This window comes from Anticarsia gemmatalis, chromosome 22 (genome assembly GCF_050436995.1).
Source record: "Anticarsia gemmatalis isolate Benzon Research Colony breed Stoneville strain chromosome 22, ilAntGemm2 primary, whole genome shotgun sequence".
Lineage (NCBI taxonomy): Eukaryota > Metazoa > Arthropoda > Insecta > Lepidoptera > Erebidae > Anticarsia > Anticarsia gemmatalis.
This window is the reverse complement of record NC_134766.1, coordinates 1257221-1275579: the sequence shown is the minus strand read 5'-3', so window position 1 is coordinate 1275579 and position 18359 is coordinate 1257221. Positions and strand designations below refer to the sequence as shown.

Sequence of the window (18359 nt, the reverse complement as noted above, 5' to 3'; positions counted from 1 at the left end):
AGTTGTACATTTAGCAGTGCATTTGGAAAATGGCCAAAGAGTTTACTTCACTGAGGCTAATGCCGCACAACGAGCTGAGAGACCACCATCGACAACATTGACTAGCTTCTTTTCAATGTGTGAAACAGATCCATTCGCAGCGACGCTGATGTACGTTGAAATGCCCAAGTATTACACTTGGAATCAATCAACAAAGAAATTCCAACGTCGCAAACAAGGCACCCCAGTTCCAGATTGGCCACAGGTGTTTTCCTCTGATGCACTAGGTCGTATGTATACTGTTCATCCTAGAAATGATGAATGTTTTTATTTGCGACTGCTGTTGGTAAATGTACGTGGACCAAAATCATTTGCGCATTTGAAAACTGTGAATGGCCACCAATGCCAAACATATCGAGAAGCATGTCAACTATTGGGTTTGCTGGAGAACGATTCTCATTGGGATTTAACACTTGCCGATTCAGTTGTTTCATCAAATGCGTACCAAATACGAACGCTGTTCGCAATTATCATCACCACATGTTTTCCTTCACAACCAATGCAGTTATGGAACAAATACAAAGACGACATATGTGAAGATATCTTGCATCGTTTGCGCATTCAAACGAATAATCCTGACATGCAAATAACCGATGAAATCTACAATGAAGGATTGATTCTGATTGAGGATCAATGCTTGACTATTGCAAACAAGCTACTGATTGAAGTAGGAATGATTGCGCCAAATCGATCGATGCACGATGCATTCAACCAAGAATTAAATCGAGAGCTGCAATACAATGTTGATACATTTCAGGAATTTGTTCAAAATAATGTGCCGTTACTGAATGAACAGCAAAAACAAGTATACGAAACATTAATACAAGCGGTGGACAATAATACTGGTGGTCTATTCTTCCTGGACGCACCTGGAGGGACAGGGAAAACATTTGTCATTTCATTGATTTTGGCCACTATTCGATCAAGATGTGACATAGCTTTGGCGTTAGCATCATCTGGAATTGCGGCGACTCTTCTAGATGGCGGTCGTACTGCACATTCTGCGCTTAAGTTGCCACTCAATTTAAACACAATTGATACTCCAACATGCAATATTTCCCGATCCAGTGCAATGGCAAAATTGTTGATGCAATGCAAGCTCATTGTTTGGGATGAGTGCACAATGGCACATAAGAAATCACTTGAAGCACTTAACTTGACACTGAAGGATCTTCGGCGAAATAACAACATCTTTGGCGGCTTGATGATATTGTTGGCAGGCGATTTCAGGCAGACTTTGCCAGTAATTCCCCGTGGAACGCCTGCAGATGAATTGAATGCTTGCCTGAAGGCATCACCTTTATGGAATAACGTAAAAACATTATCGCTAACCATTAATATGAGAGTTCAACTTCAAAATGATCAAAGTGCTGCACAATTTTCCAAACAATTGTTAGCTGTTGGAAATGGAAAAGTCCCAGTTGATGCGACATCTGGATTAATTACTCTTACCAACGACTTTTGTCGATTTGTAGACTCTCAATTAGCTCTTATTGAAAATGTTTTTCCAAACATTAGTGAGAATTATCAGAATTATGCTTGGTTAAGTGAACGAGCAATTCTTGCCGCAAAGAATAATGATGTACACGCACTGAATTTCACCATTCAATCAAAAATAGCAGGCGATTTGGTGACATACAAATCCGTTGATTCTATAACAAATCTCGATGAAGTAGTAAATTATCCGACGGAGTTTTTGAACTCTCTGGAGTTACCAGGATTTCCACCACATAACTTGCAACTCAAAGTTGGTACAGTTATTATGATATTGCGTAATTTGAATCCACCGCGACTTTGCAACGGTACTCGACTTGCGGTAAAAAGACTTATGTCGAATTTGATTGAGGCAACCATCATTAACGGAAAGTACGCAGGTGAAAATGTATGTATTCCTCGAATACCAATGATTCCGACCGATCTTCCGTTTGACTTCAAACGATTACAATTTCCAGTTCGCCTTGCGTTCGCAATGACAATTAACAAGTCGCAAGGCCAATCGCTTAGTGTTTGCGGGATAAATTTAGAGAATCATTGTTTTTCACATGGACAGTTATACGTTGCGTGTTCACGAGTTGGTAAACCATCCGCTTTGTTTGTGTTAACGTCAGACCAAAAAACAAAAAATGTGGTTTACCAAAGAGCACTTCAATGAATCTTCGAATAATTTGCGGACACGTATAACGCTTCGATTCAGTATTTACTTTGGATTCACTTTCATATACTTAGAGAAGTTCAACTAAATGACACTTCATTTTTGTATTCAAAATGAATTCATTACTGTTGTGAAATGCAATATTTTTTTCCTTTTCAAATATAAAACATAAAAAAATGTTTCTTCATCTCTTAATCACAAAACGAAATGTTACATAAAACGAAGCCATTTGGTGGCGAAACGGAGTTCGCCGGGTTTGCTAGTACATACATAAAAATATTACTCATTTTAACGGATGTGTGTCAGCACTCTTACAAGTGAATTAAATATTTGAGACTAGTTGATTCACATGGCTTCACTCGCCAAGTTTCATCCCCTATTTCAGCAGCTAAAAACTTGTTTTGTTAAGTGGGTTGTATAAACAGACTTTCGCAATAATATTAATTTGTGAGATATTCTTGTATTGATCACACTTGGATATATGTACATGTTTATATTAGGTCGGGGAAAAAGTATTTTCGCATAATAATCTAAATCTTTTCTCTACACAAAAAAGCTCGATATTTGGGTACCTCACGAACTCACTGAAAGAAACCTAATGGACCGTGTACTCATTTGTGATTCTTGAAGCCAAAGAGATTTTATTACAAATCCATACATACTATAATGCGAAAACACTTTTTCCCCGACCTAATATTATTTATACTCTTTTTTAATCTATCTAAAGTTATAACAGTTTACAAGATCTTGAGCGATCAAAAAATGCGTCATATTTTACGACTACTATACAACCATCACGTTTAGATGATTGTCAGTCGCACGACAGTTGGGCAACAGTTGCGATACGATCGGGCGATATTTAGTGGCGCAACACTCTTATTATATACAAGGTTACATTTAATCTGCTTGTAATTTTTTCTAGTTATACTAGAGGGGTTTTGTTAGTTTATGTATTAAGTAAATAGTTTCTAGTTATGGGTTCCCCGTTTTTTTTTACTTTTTACATGCATTCATACTTATATTATTATTAGATATAAATGCGAAGTATGGATGGATGGATGTATGTATGTATTTATACATATACGCATGTATGTTTGTATATGTGTATATGTATGTATGCTTGTTACTCTTTCACGAAAAAACTACTGGACGGATACATTTTGAATACTGATAGCTTATAAATTGGATTATCACATAAGATTTTTATTTTCTTTTGACACCACACGAATTACCTGTACTATAAACAACAAAGTCATGGACACTAAGTTTGTTACAATAAAACACCGCTATGATCGATTTATTGTCGGTTTGACAAACATCCTAAAAAATAAATAGTTACTTTGCCACAATGTCATTCATTTATTTCATTATATGTTATCAATCATGGCGAGCAATAGGATAAAAAGCTTTATTCAGTAAAAAGCAGTTGTTATTCTTAGCTGAGATGAAGTAGAAGCCGTCCTGCCCCCACTTGGACCCCCAGGAGTTCTTCGCAAGCCAGTAGAACTCTCCTTTCAAGAAGCCATAGCCGATCAGCGCCACCGCGTGGTTTAGTTCAAATGAAATCTTTTGATCACTGTAAACATAAGAATGGTATTAAATCTATTACGTCTTAACTTATTATTTTTTTATACGTTTATAACTCACGGGTTTGTATGGGCCAATCCGCTAGTTTAATAATATTTGCCTGTGTAGACGGCAGGTTTACGATTGCTGGTCTTAGATTCGACTCCCGGATTGAGCCAAGTGCTAATGAGCTTTGTTAATTAATTGTAGCCCGAAGTACGGCAACATGTTCGACATAATAATATGATAATAGGCTTATTCCTTACATACGTAACACTACTACGCGTCATGTACCCGAAGGTGAAGGCAGATGTGTATGAAATACACCCACGTTATGCCACTTACAATGTTAGTACCATGTAATAGAGGGCGAACCTATTGCCCTAAACTAGGCACGTAACCCAACTCCGGGCTACTATTGAAAAATAGAATATTTTTAGCGGCTGCTAGTTGGACATATAAGTGAGAAAAGACAACATTTCGCCCGACTTCAAACCGAACCCCAGACTTCATTATCAACAGTCAGATAAACTACCGACTGCGCCACAGAGGCTTAAAAATAGCGTCAAAACACTCACCAAGTAGGATCATAATAAATGCCGCTCTTATACTGCATAGCGAAGGTCACGTTGGTGTACAGCGTGGCTGCAACGGAACCATACTTGAATATGGCTATCTTCATCGCGTTGATGTTGTTGGGGATGACCTGGCCGAAGTCCTTGATTTTGTAGAGGATTAGTACTTCTGGGAAACGACAGTCATTGTCCTGAAGAAAGAGGAACATTAAAATTTTGGGTTGTAATGGAGCTGTATCGGATGTGAATCGGAGTATTAGGCATTATTTTGATATATAAAAAACTATTAAAACTGTAATTGACAAGCTGACCCGCGCAACTTCGCTTGCGTCACATAGGAGAGAATGGGTCATATTTTTCTCCTGTTGGTCGCAGCGTGTTATATAGCCTATAGCCTTCCTTAATAAATAGGCTATCCAACTGTAATATTTCAATTCGCAATTCGCAGTTCCACCGTGTTAAGTTTTGTGGATACAGAGGCTTAAACAAAGTCTTTTAATTCGAATGTTTTATCGGAAGCGTATGTGAACTTTTTTGACATTTAAGGAGACTGTTACAGTTCCCATAAGTCCCTGGCTTTCATTTAATTTAGAACTAACTGTTAGAGAATCTAAAGATCTTACCAATTCATTATACAGGCCGTATTCCGATTCAGCAGGTAGTCCGTACTCCATAGCAAATCTCATAGCATCATCTATGTTGCCGCCCTCACATGCTCTTAGACCGTAACTAAAACAAAAACAATTTGTATTTATGACTGATATTTATTAATTCATTCTAATCTAAAATTATAATATTATTTGAATCTTATGGTAAGTGGTCTACCGAGTGTTAAAATTATTCAATTGATGTCTTAATTGACAGCAATCAATACCGATTTTTTATTGCCATCAGAAGCACGAAGACGCCGTGCCATCTGTGGAATGTTCGCCCTAAACATTGTTTAAGCTACAGATCGATTACCGACCGGTGAGTGTAACTAGCTAAGAATACTTCTTATTACAATAGTAACTTTAATCTTACTTCCATCCACAATCAATTAGAACCTGTTCACTGAGGCTGATGGCCGGTTCCTTATACGCGTATGAGAGAGCACCCTCAAGCGCTCCGATCGCAGCAAACGCGTAACATGCGTGACAAATGAAACCTTGGTCTGTGAAACAAACAATAATAATAAAATAGTTGACTTTAATATTTATTTTTGTTTATGTTAATGTTTTTCCTAAAAATCTCATAATAATATTTAAAAAAAAATATTAATATTATTATTGAAAAATTAAAGCAGTAAAAAGGGCCTCTACGTGTTGGCTTCGGCCCCACGCACGCCTTCCAAATATCCGGGACTCTGTAATCCCGTGATATGATACAGACGAACATAATAATATGACCATAATTATTCAAGACAGGAATCGGTGATGTTGGTAAAAAAGCTACCTTACTAAAATGGGCTATGTTGTTTCGATTTCTGCCAATAAAGTGGGCAAGTATCGTCACACAATGGATGCCTGAAGGTCGATGACGACGTCGAGGCGAGGAAATGTTGGCGTGACGATCTGGACAGTTACTTGTAAGGGTGCAGGACATGGCTGAGGACTGAGGATAGACACCGGTGGAGGAGTTTGGGGGAGACCTTGCCCGATAATGGGACAGTATAAGTTGAAAAAAAAAGAGGACAATCTACAAAGACATATACAGATATTGGTGATGTCGTCAAAAAGGACAGCTGCGCAGTACTCGTAAGTAAGTTTTGAAGGGTCATACCAAGTGGTAGTGTGGTCTCTGTCTATATCTATTAGAAAAAAGCGTAATTTTATATATGTAAATGTGGATTCAAATATTCATACATACGTCTAATCCGTGTAACACCATGTTTTTCTCTTAAATCGAAACGTCGTGGTAATTCATTCGCCACTTTGTCGATCTCGTCCCTCGAATAAGGGAAGTCCGCTTTCCTGGTCGTATGGTTGGAGTAGACCATGTTGCTGGTTAAGTACTTCAGCTCTTCGGGAGTCATGTCTGAGAAGTCGTTCACTTGCATCTTAAAGCTGAGTTTCTTCTGATTGTGCTCGTGAGCCATTCTGGTGAAATAATGGGTCTTTAAATAAGCAGACTAGTTTAGGCCCTATATTTGTCTGTCCCAGAAAAATTGTGTGTTACTCCGGAAAAAATTGTGAAAAAAATTCCAAGGGATTATTTGTTTGATTTTCAGAAAAAGAATAGTCATCTTCATAATCATTCTTAAACCTTATTTTACGTTATCTCACCACTGTATAACTGAGACACAATTGGAACAAATGATTATTTAAAAAAATGATTCAGAGTGGAATTTATGATTCACCTAAGGAGCTTTGCAACATCAAGTTTGGTCAGTTTGGTGCAATTTGGGTTATTTAGGTTGAGGTGTATGCGTGATTTCAAGAATTGTTGTACAGCTTGCAATAATTTATTTTATTTAGTATAAAATACTGTCCTCTTGCTGATTTTCTGTCAGAGCTTGCAATAGCAACAGTTTAAACAAAATCGTTCAACTTACTTCTTATTCTTTTCAAAGATAAGTTTTCTGATGTGCCACTCATCTTCATGGTATTCTTTGCCGTGAGTTTTGGCGTAGTCTTCAAACTCAAGGTCCAGCTCTGGGGTTTCATCTGCTCGTGGCTGCGATTTCGTTTCACGAGTAGTGCATTTGTGTTCTGAAATAGAAGAAATTGGCAAACGTGGCTATTACAGTAGCGTGATTGTTTACAGTCGGTAGGTACTAACGAGTATCGAGAGCTTGATATTTTAAATGTTCTGTAAAAATAATCTTACGACGCCCGCTAAAGGCGCTAATAAATCATCCAAAATTTTCCGATAGCTAGCCGGTTTTTTGATAGTCGACGTGTTTTTTCGGTTTTCGTAGTCATTTTTTTATGAAAACTGATCCGCAGGACTATTTTTTTAAAGTTGATGAAATCAAGTATAAATTACAAATTGGATAATATGGATTTAATAATGTATGTAATCTCTTAATAACTCATTTATTGAGGGCACGCAAAGTCCCCAACCCGCTCTTGGTCAGCGTGGACTCAAGGCTTAACCTCTCCCTCGTTCGGAAGGAGAACCTTGCCCAGCAGTGAGACAATAATGGGTTAAAAATGTAAATAATCTTTTACTTACTGTTTGTAATTATCAAGTCTTTCTCCAGCACTTTATCTTTGAAGTTATAATAGTTCGTGACGTTGTGCGACAACAACTTGCTTGTGCTTTTGTCAAAGATCTTTATTATATAACTAAAAATAAAAGCTTGACTTAAAAAAAATACACATAATTTTACAAGAGCGAGGCTATTCGCCTATCCTTAATGAATTATTAACTTTTTGATAAAGCTTAGGACATACTTAATAAAATAAATGTCATTATACACCCTCTGGTTAATTCGTTGTCTTGACGTCATTACACTCTTAAGCGAGGTAAAAGATATGTCTTACTCCCCATAGAATGACTAAGGACGTATTTAAGAATAACTAATTCGAAAAGGCCGCTGATAGAGCGATTTGCAAAGAAAAGAAAGTCTTTTATTTGGTTACCATAGTACAAGCTCTGCTTAGATTAGAACTAAATTACCAAGTGTGAGTTGTCCCAACAAATTTAAAATATATATTTTGCCACCCAGTGGGACAACTAAAAAGGCCAACAAAAAGGTTCTACATGTTATACATCCTTGTTTTAAAAATTTTCTGCATTTACTTGAAACTTACCGTACAGGAATATCCACACTATAGTCAGTTTTGAACGTATACAAAGTGATCTCCTTGATCAGCTGTTTTGCCATGGGTGATGGTTTAATATGAGAAACCTGCTGGCCCGTCCATATGTCTACTACCACACTGCTATCGAACAAAGTCGTGGTTTTTTGACCTGAAAAGAACTTTTTATATTTGGTAACCCATTTTAATTAACTATTTTTTTATGATGTACGGCGTTTCGACAACTAAACGGCGAATAGATATATAAATGAAGTTTTATGCCAGCACTTGTAAACGTCTCAATTATTATAATGTCTAAGCTCTGACACTGACTGCTTCTGACTTGTTTTGTTAAAACAAGTCAGAAGCAGTCACGGTAAAGTGAATTTACGTTATAAAAATAGTTTTGGAAATGGATATATGATACTTTATTTACTGTCTATTATAAGAATACAATAAAATGAAAATTCCTCTTGAGGTCGCCATCACCAGTGACCCCATGGCTTTAAACATGTTAACATTTTAAACGTCAAAGCATTTTGCCATGAGAATCGAATTGGATACAAGTTTGAAGATAATAATAACAAACTTGTATCCAATTCGATTACTTACAGTTCTACAGTCATAATAATTTAATATTTTGTGTAACAAAACCTAGCAGTCCTACAGAAAAATATTTATGAACCTGTAAAACCGAGAGCTGTCGCGTTAGGCATGAAGTCTTTAGCTGCACTGTTCCAGCGAAACTTCCTGCATTTGATCTGACTTGAGAACGCCTCACTGGTAGCCGGGGATACCTGTACCAATCAATTTGAATTATTATTACTTCCTGAATTACATAGTGGAATTGAATTGAAAAATGGAGGCATTTTTACCGTGTACAAACGCTTCGCGTCTCCGTAATAGAACTTCTTGATGAGGCCACCGTTGTAATTGATCCGGGAACGTTTAAGTTCTGCTTTGTACCTGATAAAAATAGTAATTAACACGGAATAATTAAGTTATTATAAAGAAATGCAGAAAAATCTGACATTTTGGTCAAGTTAAAGCATGAAGCGAAGCTTCAATAGTTGTTTTATAAGTAGTGTTTTATTAACATAATTTTCTGAAAAGTCTCTGAGAAGATGTGAGGAGGAACACGTAAGGAGACTAAGGACTTACCATATTTCAAAACGTTCCTTTATATTTGTATTATAGTTGATATTCTCACCAATGATGTGGTATTCCGTCGGCCATTTAATTTTGTGTTCGGTTCTATCTGAAAGTCAATTTTATTTATTGCCTAATTCTAGAAAGTATTATTTATGTGTGTTTTGAGTTAACCATGTTACGTGTGGTAAATCTTTTCTCAAAGGGAATTTATACATGTGTGTATATTTCTAGTGTAATATCTACCCATCTTTATTTACCAAATATTTTAAACAGAGCGCCTACTATCATTGGATTCCTTTATGATCTTTCAGTATTCTATTTGAATGTGGAGTACTTATAAGAGACAAAGTTAAGTTGGCACTTCCCACGCAAGTGGTCGCAGTTTTGAATCCGAGGCAACATACCAATGACTTTTGAAGTTGTGTGTGTATTAGAAATAATTATCTCTTGCTATAATGGTGAAGGAAAACATCGTGAGGGTATGCAAAGTCCCCAACCTGCACTTGGCCAGCGTGGTGGACTCGAGGCCTAACCCCTCTCCTTCGTTTGGGAGGAGACCCTTGCCCTGCAGTGGGACAGTAATGGGTTAAAAAAAAGAGACAAACGAAATTATAATGAATATTCGTTTTTTGTTGATTAATAGTTAGGCCTCAGGCTTAAAAACATCGTTGGTAATCAACATTTTCATCTGAGTGTGTCGAAGTGGATAAATTCTACCATGAAATCCATTTCACACTTGTCTATAGAACAGATAGAAGTAATAATCTTGGTTATCTGACAAACAACTTAAGAATGTCTTAAAAATTAATAATAAATGGTGAAATGTGTACATACGTTTGTGTAATAAATTGTTTTTAATATCTTTGCCACATTTCTGGCAAATAAACGATTATGATTATAAAAACTTTTACAAAATTTGGCGTGCCAGAGTTTCTTTGAGTTAGTTTTTCATATAATAGTTGGTTAGCGTGGTGTATGAAACCGATTCCCTGAGATCTATTATTTTGAAAGGCACACTTGACCATCAGTGACTTAGAAAAGAGTTTTCTTACTGACAGCAATGCATTTACTATCTATATTTATGGTCTTAAGTGTGAAAAAGATAGTTTATAGAATCGGAAAAAAGTTAAAAAATAATTATTTATTTAATTATTCTACTTACTAGTAGCTAAAGTAATGGAGATTATGGTAGCAAAAATTACATTTAATCCAATCATATTTGCGACATTAGAGGAACAGCCTCATAGTATCATGACTTCTTTGCTTGGCGTTCTGATATCGACTGAATACCTTTTAACGTCGTGAAACATAATTTGTCGCGCTTTTGAAACGCTAGGAAATGAGAGTTAGGTTGGCTACACACATATTCGATTCAGCAATATTTGTCAAATAACAAAACCGACTCGACTCACTTGTTCGGCTATTGACGATCGGGTTCATCTGTCTACACATATTCCTCATAATTAATGCCGAATAAGTATGTAACAACAATAACAATGCATAAATATAAGTCAGATATTAGAAACTTTGTCAGGAGGTTGGTACTTTTGAGCAGCTAAAAATATCTCTAGCATGAATTGAATAGAAAAAAGCTACTTTAAAACGGCTTTTCTTGTGTGTCAGTAATTTGTCTGGAAACAAGTTATGTAGGGAGAGCCTAACACACCAGTCACTGACCATGTGACTATGTGGGGGTTGACTGGCCAATCAAAACTTTTCAGTAAAGCTGGATTTGATAGAGTTTTCAAAGTTACGTATTGTATGTATTCTTGTACTTTACTGACCAAGTGAGCATGTGCGAGTTGACTAGTCAATTAAGAATTTACAGTAAAACTGTATTTGACAGTTTCTCTGAGTATTGGCAGTCTTATGGTCATATAGCCAAGACATTATACAAGGAGCATAAAATAAAACACCAAGATTATTCTAAAGCACGTGGAATTTACTACAAACTATTTACACGATGGGGTAGTAGGGGGAGTCGAGGACATAGCAGTTGTTGTTCCTGGAGGACATGAGGATGTAGCCGTCTTCGCCCCACGCCTCGCCCCAGGAGTTCTTCACGATCCAGTAGTCCTCACCGTCGCGGACGCCGTAGCCGACTACTGTCACTCCGTGGTTGGGGTACGTACTGTCACTAAAATGGAGAAATAATAAAGTTTAATAAGCCATTAGATGCTGAAACCTTTGCTTCTGTAAACAAGTTTTCGCGCTATTAACCTACCAGGAGGCTCTAAAGCTCGTAGATCTACCATTTTATTTAAGAGCCTTTTAAAACAATTTTCGCGTACAACGTATTTATTAAATGCTAAGCAAAATAAGCTTTACATTTCTGGTATTATACTTATGTTTCACGTTAAAATTTGACTGTTAGCCAATTTCCATTACCAATTGGCCGAGCCTAATCTGCCCGAACTGGGGGCTAACCTAGCGGCGTAGAACCCAGGGGCGTCGGGTTTCCATTGAACCCACTAGTGTGACTATCCGCTGGGTCTACTAGTACTTAATAGTTATATATGCCCCCAGCACGACACTGTCCCCGCAAGTCGAGCAAAAAAAAGCGGCACGGCCGTACCATAACAGGTTACGTGTAAAACGAGGGTAAGGTGAAAAGAACTTACCAAGAGAAGTCATAGAAGAGCCCACTGGAGTAGTGCACCATCTGATCGCTCGCGTGTATCGCGATGGTGACGGGTCCGTACTTGTACAGAGCCACCTTCAGCGCGTTGGGGTTGCGCGGGGTGACTTGAGCGAAGCCCTTGATGTCGTACTTGGATGTCATGTTGTTGATCTCACAGAAACCGTCCTAATGGAAAAAAAATATGTTGATGGCTTCCGTTGCACAGTGGTTAAGATGGTCGCCACGCCACTACCACTGTGTCGGGTCGTGGGTTCGATATATAAAAAAAATGCATAATCCATAGTATGGTTATATTTGAGAAAGAAAAGAAAGAAAGAAAAAGTAAACTAAACTGTGGTAAAGTAAGTAATAGTTTATTTCTTGTCTATTGTTTGTATGATTTAAAATTTGTCGTGAACACTCTGAAACGTAAGAGATATTTTTTTTACCCATGATTTTAGTTTTTAAGAAAATACTGTATAAAGCTTTCATGTAGTGACAGTGAACTCACATGTTCGGTGTAGATGCCATAGTCACGTTCAGTTGGGATGCCATGTTCGTAAACATACTTCAGTGCGCCATCTAGTGTGCCACCGTGACAACCCATACTGCCGTAACTAAAACAAAGTACTTAAGTTTAGTTTTAAAATAAAATATTTTTTCCCTTTACTTTTGGGGGTTTTTAATTTTCAGTTCATTAACAACAAATAAACAACGTACAAAAGATATCTGAAAAGCGGTGTATTATTGTTGTTTCCTACTCAATTATAAAAAATGTCTCCTCACAAAAAAATTCTATGATTTCTAAAATCGTCATTTAAGTAAAGTGATTAGTTCGCCTTTGAAAAGAGTGGCCGTGAGTTTCTTGCTAGCTCTTCTCATAATATACCCTCTTTCCGTGTTAGTAAAGATTCAGTAATTGTAACGACTATCGTAAGTGTCAATAATTGACCTCAATGAATAAATAAAGTCGAGTTAAACACCAAACAAAATGAATCAGCTCTTACTCCCAAGCACAATCAACGAGTGACTGTTCGCTGAGGTCCAGAAGCCTGTCTCCATTGACCCTGGCGACGGCACCTTCAACTGCAGCAGTGGTGCAGAACGCCCAGCAAGATCCACACCCACCCTGGTCTGAGAAGAACAACGAAACATAACTTAAGTCATCGGAATATTATATTATTATTAGGTCGGAGAAAAAGTCTTATCGCATTATAGTATCTATGAACTTGTAATAAAATCTCTTTGGCTTTAAGAATCACAAATGAGTACACGGTTCATTAGGTTTCTTTCAGTCAGCTCGTGAGGTACCCAAATATCGAGCTTTTTTGTGTAGAGAAAATATTTTATTACAAGTTCATACATAGTATAATGCGAAAATACTTTTTCCCCGACGTAATAATACATTTGAATATTTTACTGGTTTACTGACAACTTTTTGAATGTTACTGCTGATGAACCTTTTATAAACAAATAATCCTTACTCAATTGGTACTACCAAATAGTATCAAAATCGGTTCAGAAGTCTGGTTACAATCGCGTGAAAACATCAGTTTGTGGGAGTTATAGTCTTTTCTTAATTTCTTTTGCAAGGTTTTCAAAGAAAAAAATGAAAATTATACGATAGCACTTTTGAAAACATGCTTTAAAAAGAGAGTTAAAATATCTAGTATGAATATGGAAGCAATTGCAATGCTGTAGTTGTATTCTAAAACTTACTTTTGATAGGAGTGACCGCGCCTTCCAGTCTCAGGTCAAAACTCTCAGGCAGTTCGGCCACAATATCTTCAATTTCACTCACAGTGTGAGGGAATGGCTGGACTCCTGCCACCGGCTGCTTCGACACTATGGTACCAGCCAGGACCTTCAGTTCTTCGGCCGTTTTGTCTGAGAAGCCGTTTATTTCTAGCCTGTAGCCCAGGTTCTGACGATTGTGTTCGTGGACCATCCTGAGAGTAAAATATAAATGTTTAAAGAATTTATATTTGTTTTCCTATAAAAACTTGGGAAGGGTTTCAAGGACAACAAAGTCGCTGACACATGCAGGACTTGAAGTCGGCGACTCTTGGGGATAAATCATCATGACTTTGGCTTGTAGACAGTCTTTGAAAGAATTCCGTTAAAATTAAGCCATCGGCATGACTCGGCAAGCCAGTGATTATACAATAGTATGTAGACTTGCCATTAAATAAACATAACCCCTAAAAACCTATTTCCACGAACATTATATCGACTTTATATACCTCCAGTTCTTTTCAAAGATGTTCTTCCTCATCTTAATTTCCTTCTCCCGGTAGACCTTGTCGTGATGGTTCAGGAAGCTCTCGAACGCGATGTCCACCTCCTGAGGGATGTCTGGGTGGAGCATGGCCAGGTCTTTCTTGAAGTTCTCTCCTAACCTCCCTTCGTCGAAGCACGTGTCCTCTATAAATGAGAAAAGTGTTTTCGGAATTTCTTTACGTTCTTTGGAGAGAGCCAGTAGGAAAATAGGTGTTTTATTTTTTTATAAACTGACTATTAAAGTGCCGAATTGACCCACGCTAGGTGGGGTCAGCACAACATGTTTTCCTCTTCCACTCATCCCTTTCAGCCGTCAACTCTGTATTCACCCCTTGCTTGTTCATATCCTCTTTCACACAATCCATCCATCTCTTTTTTGGACTTCCTCTACTCACATGTCCGCTTACATTTATATTCATCACTCGCCTCGTAACATAGTAGTAGGTACGCTACAAATAATGTTGCTCTCTCACCATCAACAGTTAACTCCTCCTCCGTGACGGCGTCTCTGAAGTTGTAGTAGTTGACCACAACGTGGCCGGTCAGGTCGCCTAACTCCATGTTAAAAGTCTTCATAGTTTGTCTGCAACATTTATTTATTACTTAGAGAAAGCTTCGGTTAGAAACTGGTTTGATCTAGATATAATTACGTTTACTGGCACCTTTTAATTAATAATTAATAAAAAAAAATTTAACACTCGAGTCGCCTAGTCTTCTATAATGAATCGCCATATTATTATGTGTTACTAAATGCAAAATCCAAGAACGTCTCAACCAGTCCAATCTATTGTTTTTGTAAAATTGTTTTTAAGACACGGGAAAGGTTTTAGTTGGGAGAAGAAAAAAAAAAAGAAAAGAAAATGCGCAATTCTGCGCGGGTCAGCTAGTATAAAAGGCTATCTGTTTTATATATTCTGGCGACTTAGCAGCATACAGTAAAAGGTCCGGGAAGGTTTACTAGCTAGCTACTATTATAGTCATCATTCCTCCGTCGCGTTTGAACCATTTTGACATAAACACGAATAAAAAAAATATACTTACTGAATAGGAATGTCGTAGCCATGGTCAGTTTTGTACACATATAAGGTCTTTTCCCTGATCATGTTTTCTTCGTACTCCTCCTGGCCGGTCCAGATGTCCACTATCTTGTCGAATAGGGTCATTGTTTGACCTGTAATCAGAATATAAAGCTTCGGGTATAACAGGCGTGATATTATTTATGTATGTATGTTTGTATGGATGGATGGATGGATGAATTGAAGTATTTATAGATGTATGTACATATGTCTGTATATGCAACACAATGCTGTAATAACGATTCTTATAAAAGTGCGACCGCAAATCACAAAGCCTTGAGAGTTCTGATTCCGGAGTCCAGAGCATGCTCGATTAGGTTTTTGTCAATAGCCCCCTTTACACTAACATTCTATCGCGCATGAAACAACAATCGCGCGTGTAAGGGGAAAGAAAAGACCACGCGCCACGCTCATCTGTCAAGCCCGTTAAGAAAATCGCGAGCGAAGAGCGCGCTGCTTTCCCGCGCGTAATCCTGTACGCTCCTAAGAACGTGCGATAGAGTGTGTGTGTAAAGGCGGCTTATATTGTTAAAATGTTCTCAATTTTCCGGGTGTTAATAGACATGTCTAACGATTTAGGTCAGGGAAAAAGTCTTTTCGCATTATAGTATGTATGAACTTCTAATAAAATCTTTTCTCTACACAAAAACACTTGATATTTGAGCACCTCACGAGCTCACTGAACGGAACCTAGTGAGCCCTGTACTCATTTGTGATTCTCGAAGCCAAAAGGATTTTATTACAAGTTCATGCATACTATCATGCGAAAAGACTTTTTCCCCGACCAAATATTTATCGGTGGGAGAGTTATCATAATCGTCATAATTTCGGTACATACCAGTGAATGTGAGGTCAGACACGTCAGGCAAGAAGTCCACCTGTTCATCTTGGAAGGACATGCTCATGCAGACCTGTTCACTTGTCATGTTACTAGACATCACCACTGGGAACAGCTGTAAAGAAAGAAAATAAATAATGAAATACCATGTACCTACTATACGAAAAAATTAGTTTATTGATACAATGATCTGCAGCTTCCAGTATGATAGACGTGATGTAGTAATATATATAGAGGCGCTCATAGCCAGTTGCGCTCACCGGTCGGTAAAATATCTGTGGGTTAAGCAACCGTGTTGGCGCGATCATTGTACAGATGGGTGACCGCATAGTGGTATTTGAACTGAGCGTCTCCGTGCGTCGGAGGGCACGTAAAATGTCGCTCCCGGCTGTTGTCAATTAATATAACAGTTGTTAAGCCATGTCAAAGGTCTTAGGGCGGCTTTAACAACTCTGACACTAGGTTAACAACTAACCATACGATGAGAGAATGAGAGAAGTATACACATATATCACTCTAGCCTTTCTTCCAAACTATATTGGAGGCGGCTTCCAGTCTCACCAGATGCAGCTGAATACCAGTATTTTGCATGGAACGATTGCCGACAGAGGTTAAACCTTTTGTCTTAACTTAGATTCGTTAAGGAAGTGTAAGAGAGTATTGATACAGAGTTTTTTTATATGTAAGTAAATAGAAGCAATTCATACCGTGTACATGGTTCCCTCGTCTCCATAGAAGTACTTCTTGTTGGTGCCTCCATAGAAGTCAACGCGGGACCGGTTCAGCTCAGCACTGTACCTGTTGACACATACAATTATATTTAACAAAGTAATTATTGTATTTGAAGTGGTAAGTACCTTAGTGTCAAACTGTAAGGTTATATTGTTTTCAATAAATAAGTAAATAAATTAAGTTTTTCCACTGCTGGGAAAAGATTTTGATTGATATTTTTGTTATAATGATTTTGCTATTTTTATGGTAATTTTGAATGGATGCCCGCAAAACAAGCCTAGATGATCATGTAAATTTTCTTTACTATATATTTAACTGGCTAACGTTGTTTTGCCACATAAATAGTTGCCATATAATAGTGTCGCTTAGGGAAAAAATAGATGGTGGCCGATTTTCAGACCTACTCAATATGCTCACAAAATTTCATGAGAATCGGTCAAGCCGTTTCGGAGGAGTACGGTAACTATCATTGTGACATGGAAATTTTATATTAGGTCGGGGAAAAAGTCTTTTCGCATTATAGTGTGTATGAACTGAATATAATAAAAGATAGTTTTTGTTTTACCTTTACCTTTGGTCATAAACTTCATACAACAAAGAAAACTTACCACATTTCGATGGGAGTCTTCAAAGTAGTTTCGAAATTCAGTTTTTCAGCGTCGAAGTGATATTCAGTGGGCCAGACTATTTCATTGTCATCATCACCTGAGAAAATAACGAAATGTTAGATTTAAAACGATTTCTTTAAAATCGATTCAACTTTTTTGTAAATGCGTATTTTATTAAATGTAAAATAGATTGCAGAGTACCAAACTCTTTATCTCATGGAAAGGATTTTATGGAAAGAAAATAACAAAAAAATGCAGGGAAAATTCGTGAGCCAGTTTCGTCCGCTATTTATAAAAAGAAGATGGATTAATATAAAAAATTAAAAGCAAAAAAGTATTATTAATTATTAAATATGATTGATAAAGTACCTAAAAAACAATAACGCCGCTTTTAAATAAAATTATCTTTAAATATTGTTAAATCAACTTACCAACTAACACATATCCGGATATAAAAGTGGCTGATAGTAATAAAAGTAAACTGGCGGGAAACGCCGCCATGTTGCTGGACTAGGTACACGGGATTGACAGGCATGTACAGCCGTACTGCCTTATATACTGAGGCTTATCTGATAAGGGACCGTTTATAGTGAAATATTGTTTTTAGTGATGTAGAGCTTTATATATTATTGTATCAATTATTTAGGTTTATTAAATCAATTATCAGTGATAGCCTAGTGGTTTAAGCAGGCACCTCTGACAAAAGTGGTCGAGGGTTTGAACCTGAGGCAACACGGCGACTTTTCGAAGTTATGTGTGTATTAGAAATAATTATCACATGCTCCAACGGTGAAGGAAAACATCGTGAGGAAACCTTGCATGCCTAAAAAATTGTTTAAAGCATTTATTGAGGGCATGCAAAGTTCCAACCCGCACTTGGCCAGCGTGGTGCTCATTACGGGAGGAGACCCTTGCCCAGCAGTGCCATATAGATAGTACCATATTTTGAATTTGCCGACTGACCGCTGCCGGGCCAAACCACTAGTCTTTAATAAA

At 37.5% G+C, this 18359-nt stretch overlaps 2 protein-coding genes across 2 annotated transcripts; both read right to left on the bottom strand.

Annotated features, from left to right (window-relative positions):
• Positions 1-3527: 3527 nt before the first annotated feature.
• LOC142982771 (cathepsin S-like) lies at positions 3528-10497 on the bottom strand. Its single transcript, XM_076129455.1, has 12 exons — positions 10372-10497; positions 9219-9315; positions 8933-9023; positions 8743-8854; positions 8070-8229; positions 7489-7601; positions 6866-7022; positions 6181-6410; positions 5356-5485; positions 4956-5061; positions 4336-4523; positions 3528-3767 (listed from the first exon to the last, which is right to left on the bottom strand). Exons 1-12 carry the CDS (start codon positions 10424-10426, stop codon positions 3569-3571), a joined length of 1638 nt encoding a protein of 545 aa, XP_075985570.1. The 5' UTR covers positions 10427-10497; the 3' UTR covers positions 3528-3568.
• Positions 10498-11132: 635 nt separating this feature from the next.
• On the bottom strand, positions 11133-17932 carry LOC142982871 (cathepsin L-like peptidase). Its single transcript, XM_076129578.1, has 12 exons — positions 17795-17932; positions 17364-17460; positions 16731-16821; positions 16024-16138; positions 15151-15280; positions 14583-14692; positions 14073-14253; positions 13549-13778; positions 12837-12963; positions 12341-12446; positions 11831-12015; positions 11133-11346 (listed from the first exon to the last, which is right to left on the bottom strand). The coding sequence occupies exons 1-12, from the start codon at positions 17862-17864 to the stop codon at positions 11166-11168; spliced, it is 1623 nt and encodes a 540-aa protein (XP_075985693.1). The 5' UTR covers positions 17865-17932; the 3' UTR covers positions 11133-11165.
• Between the last annotated feature and the right edge of the window lie 427 nt (positions 17933-18359).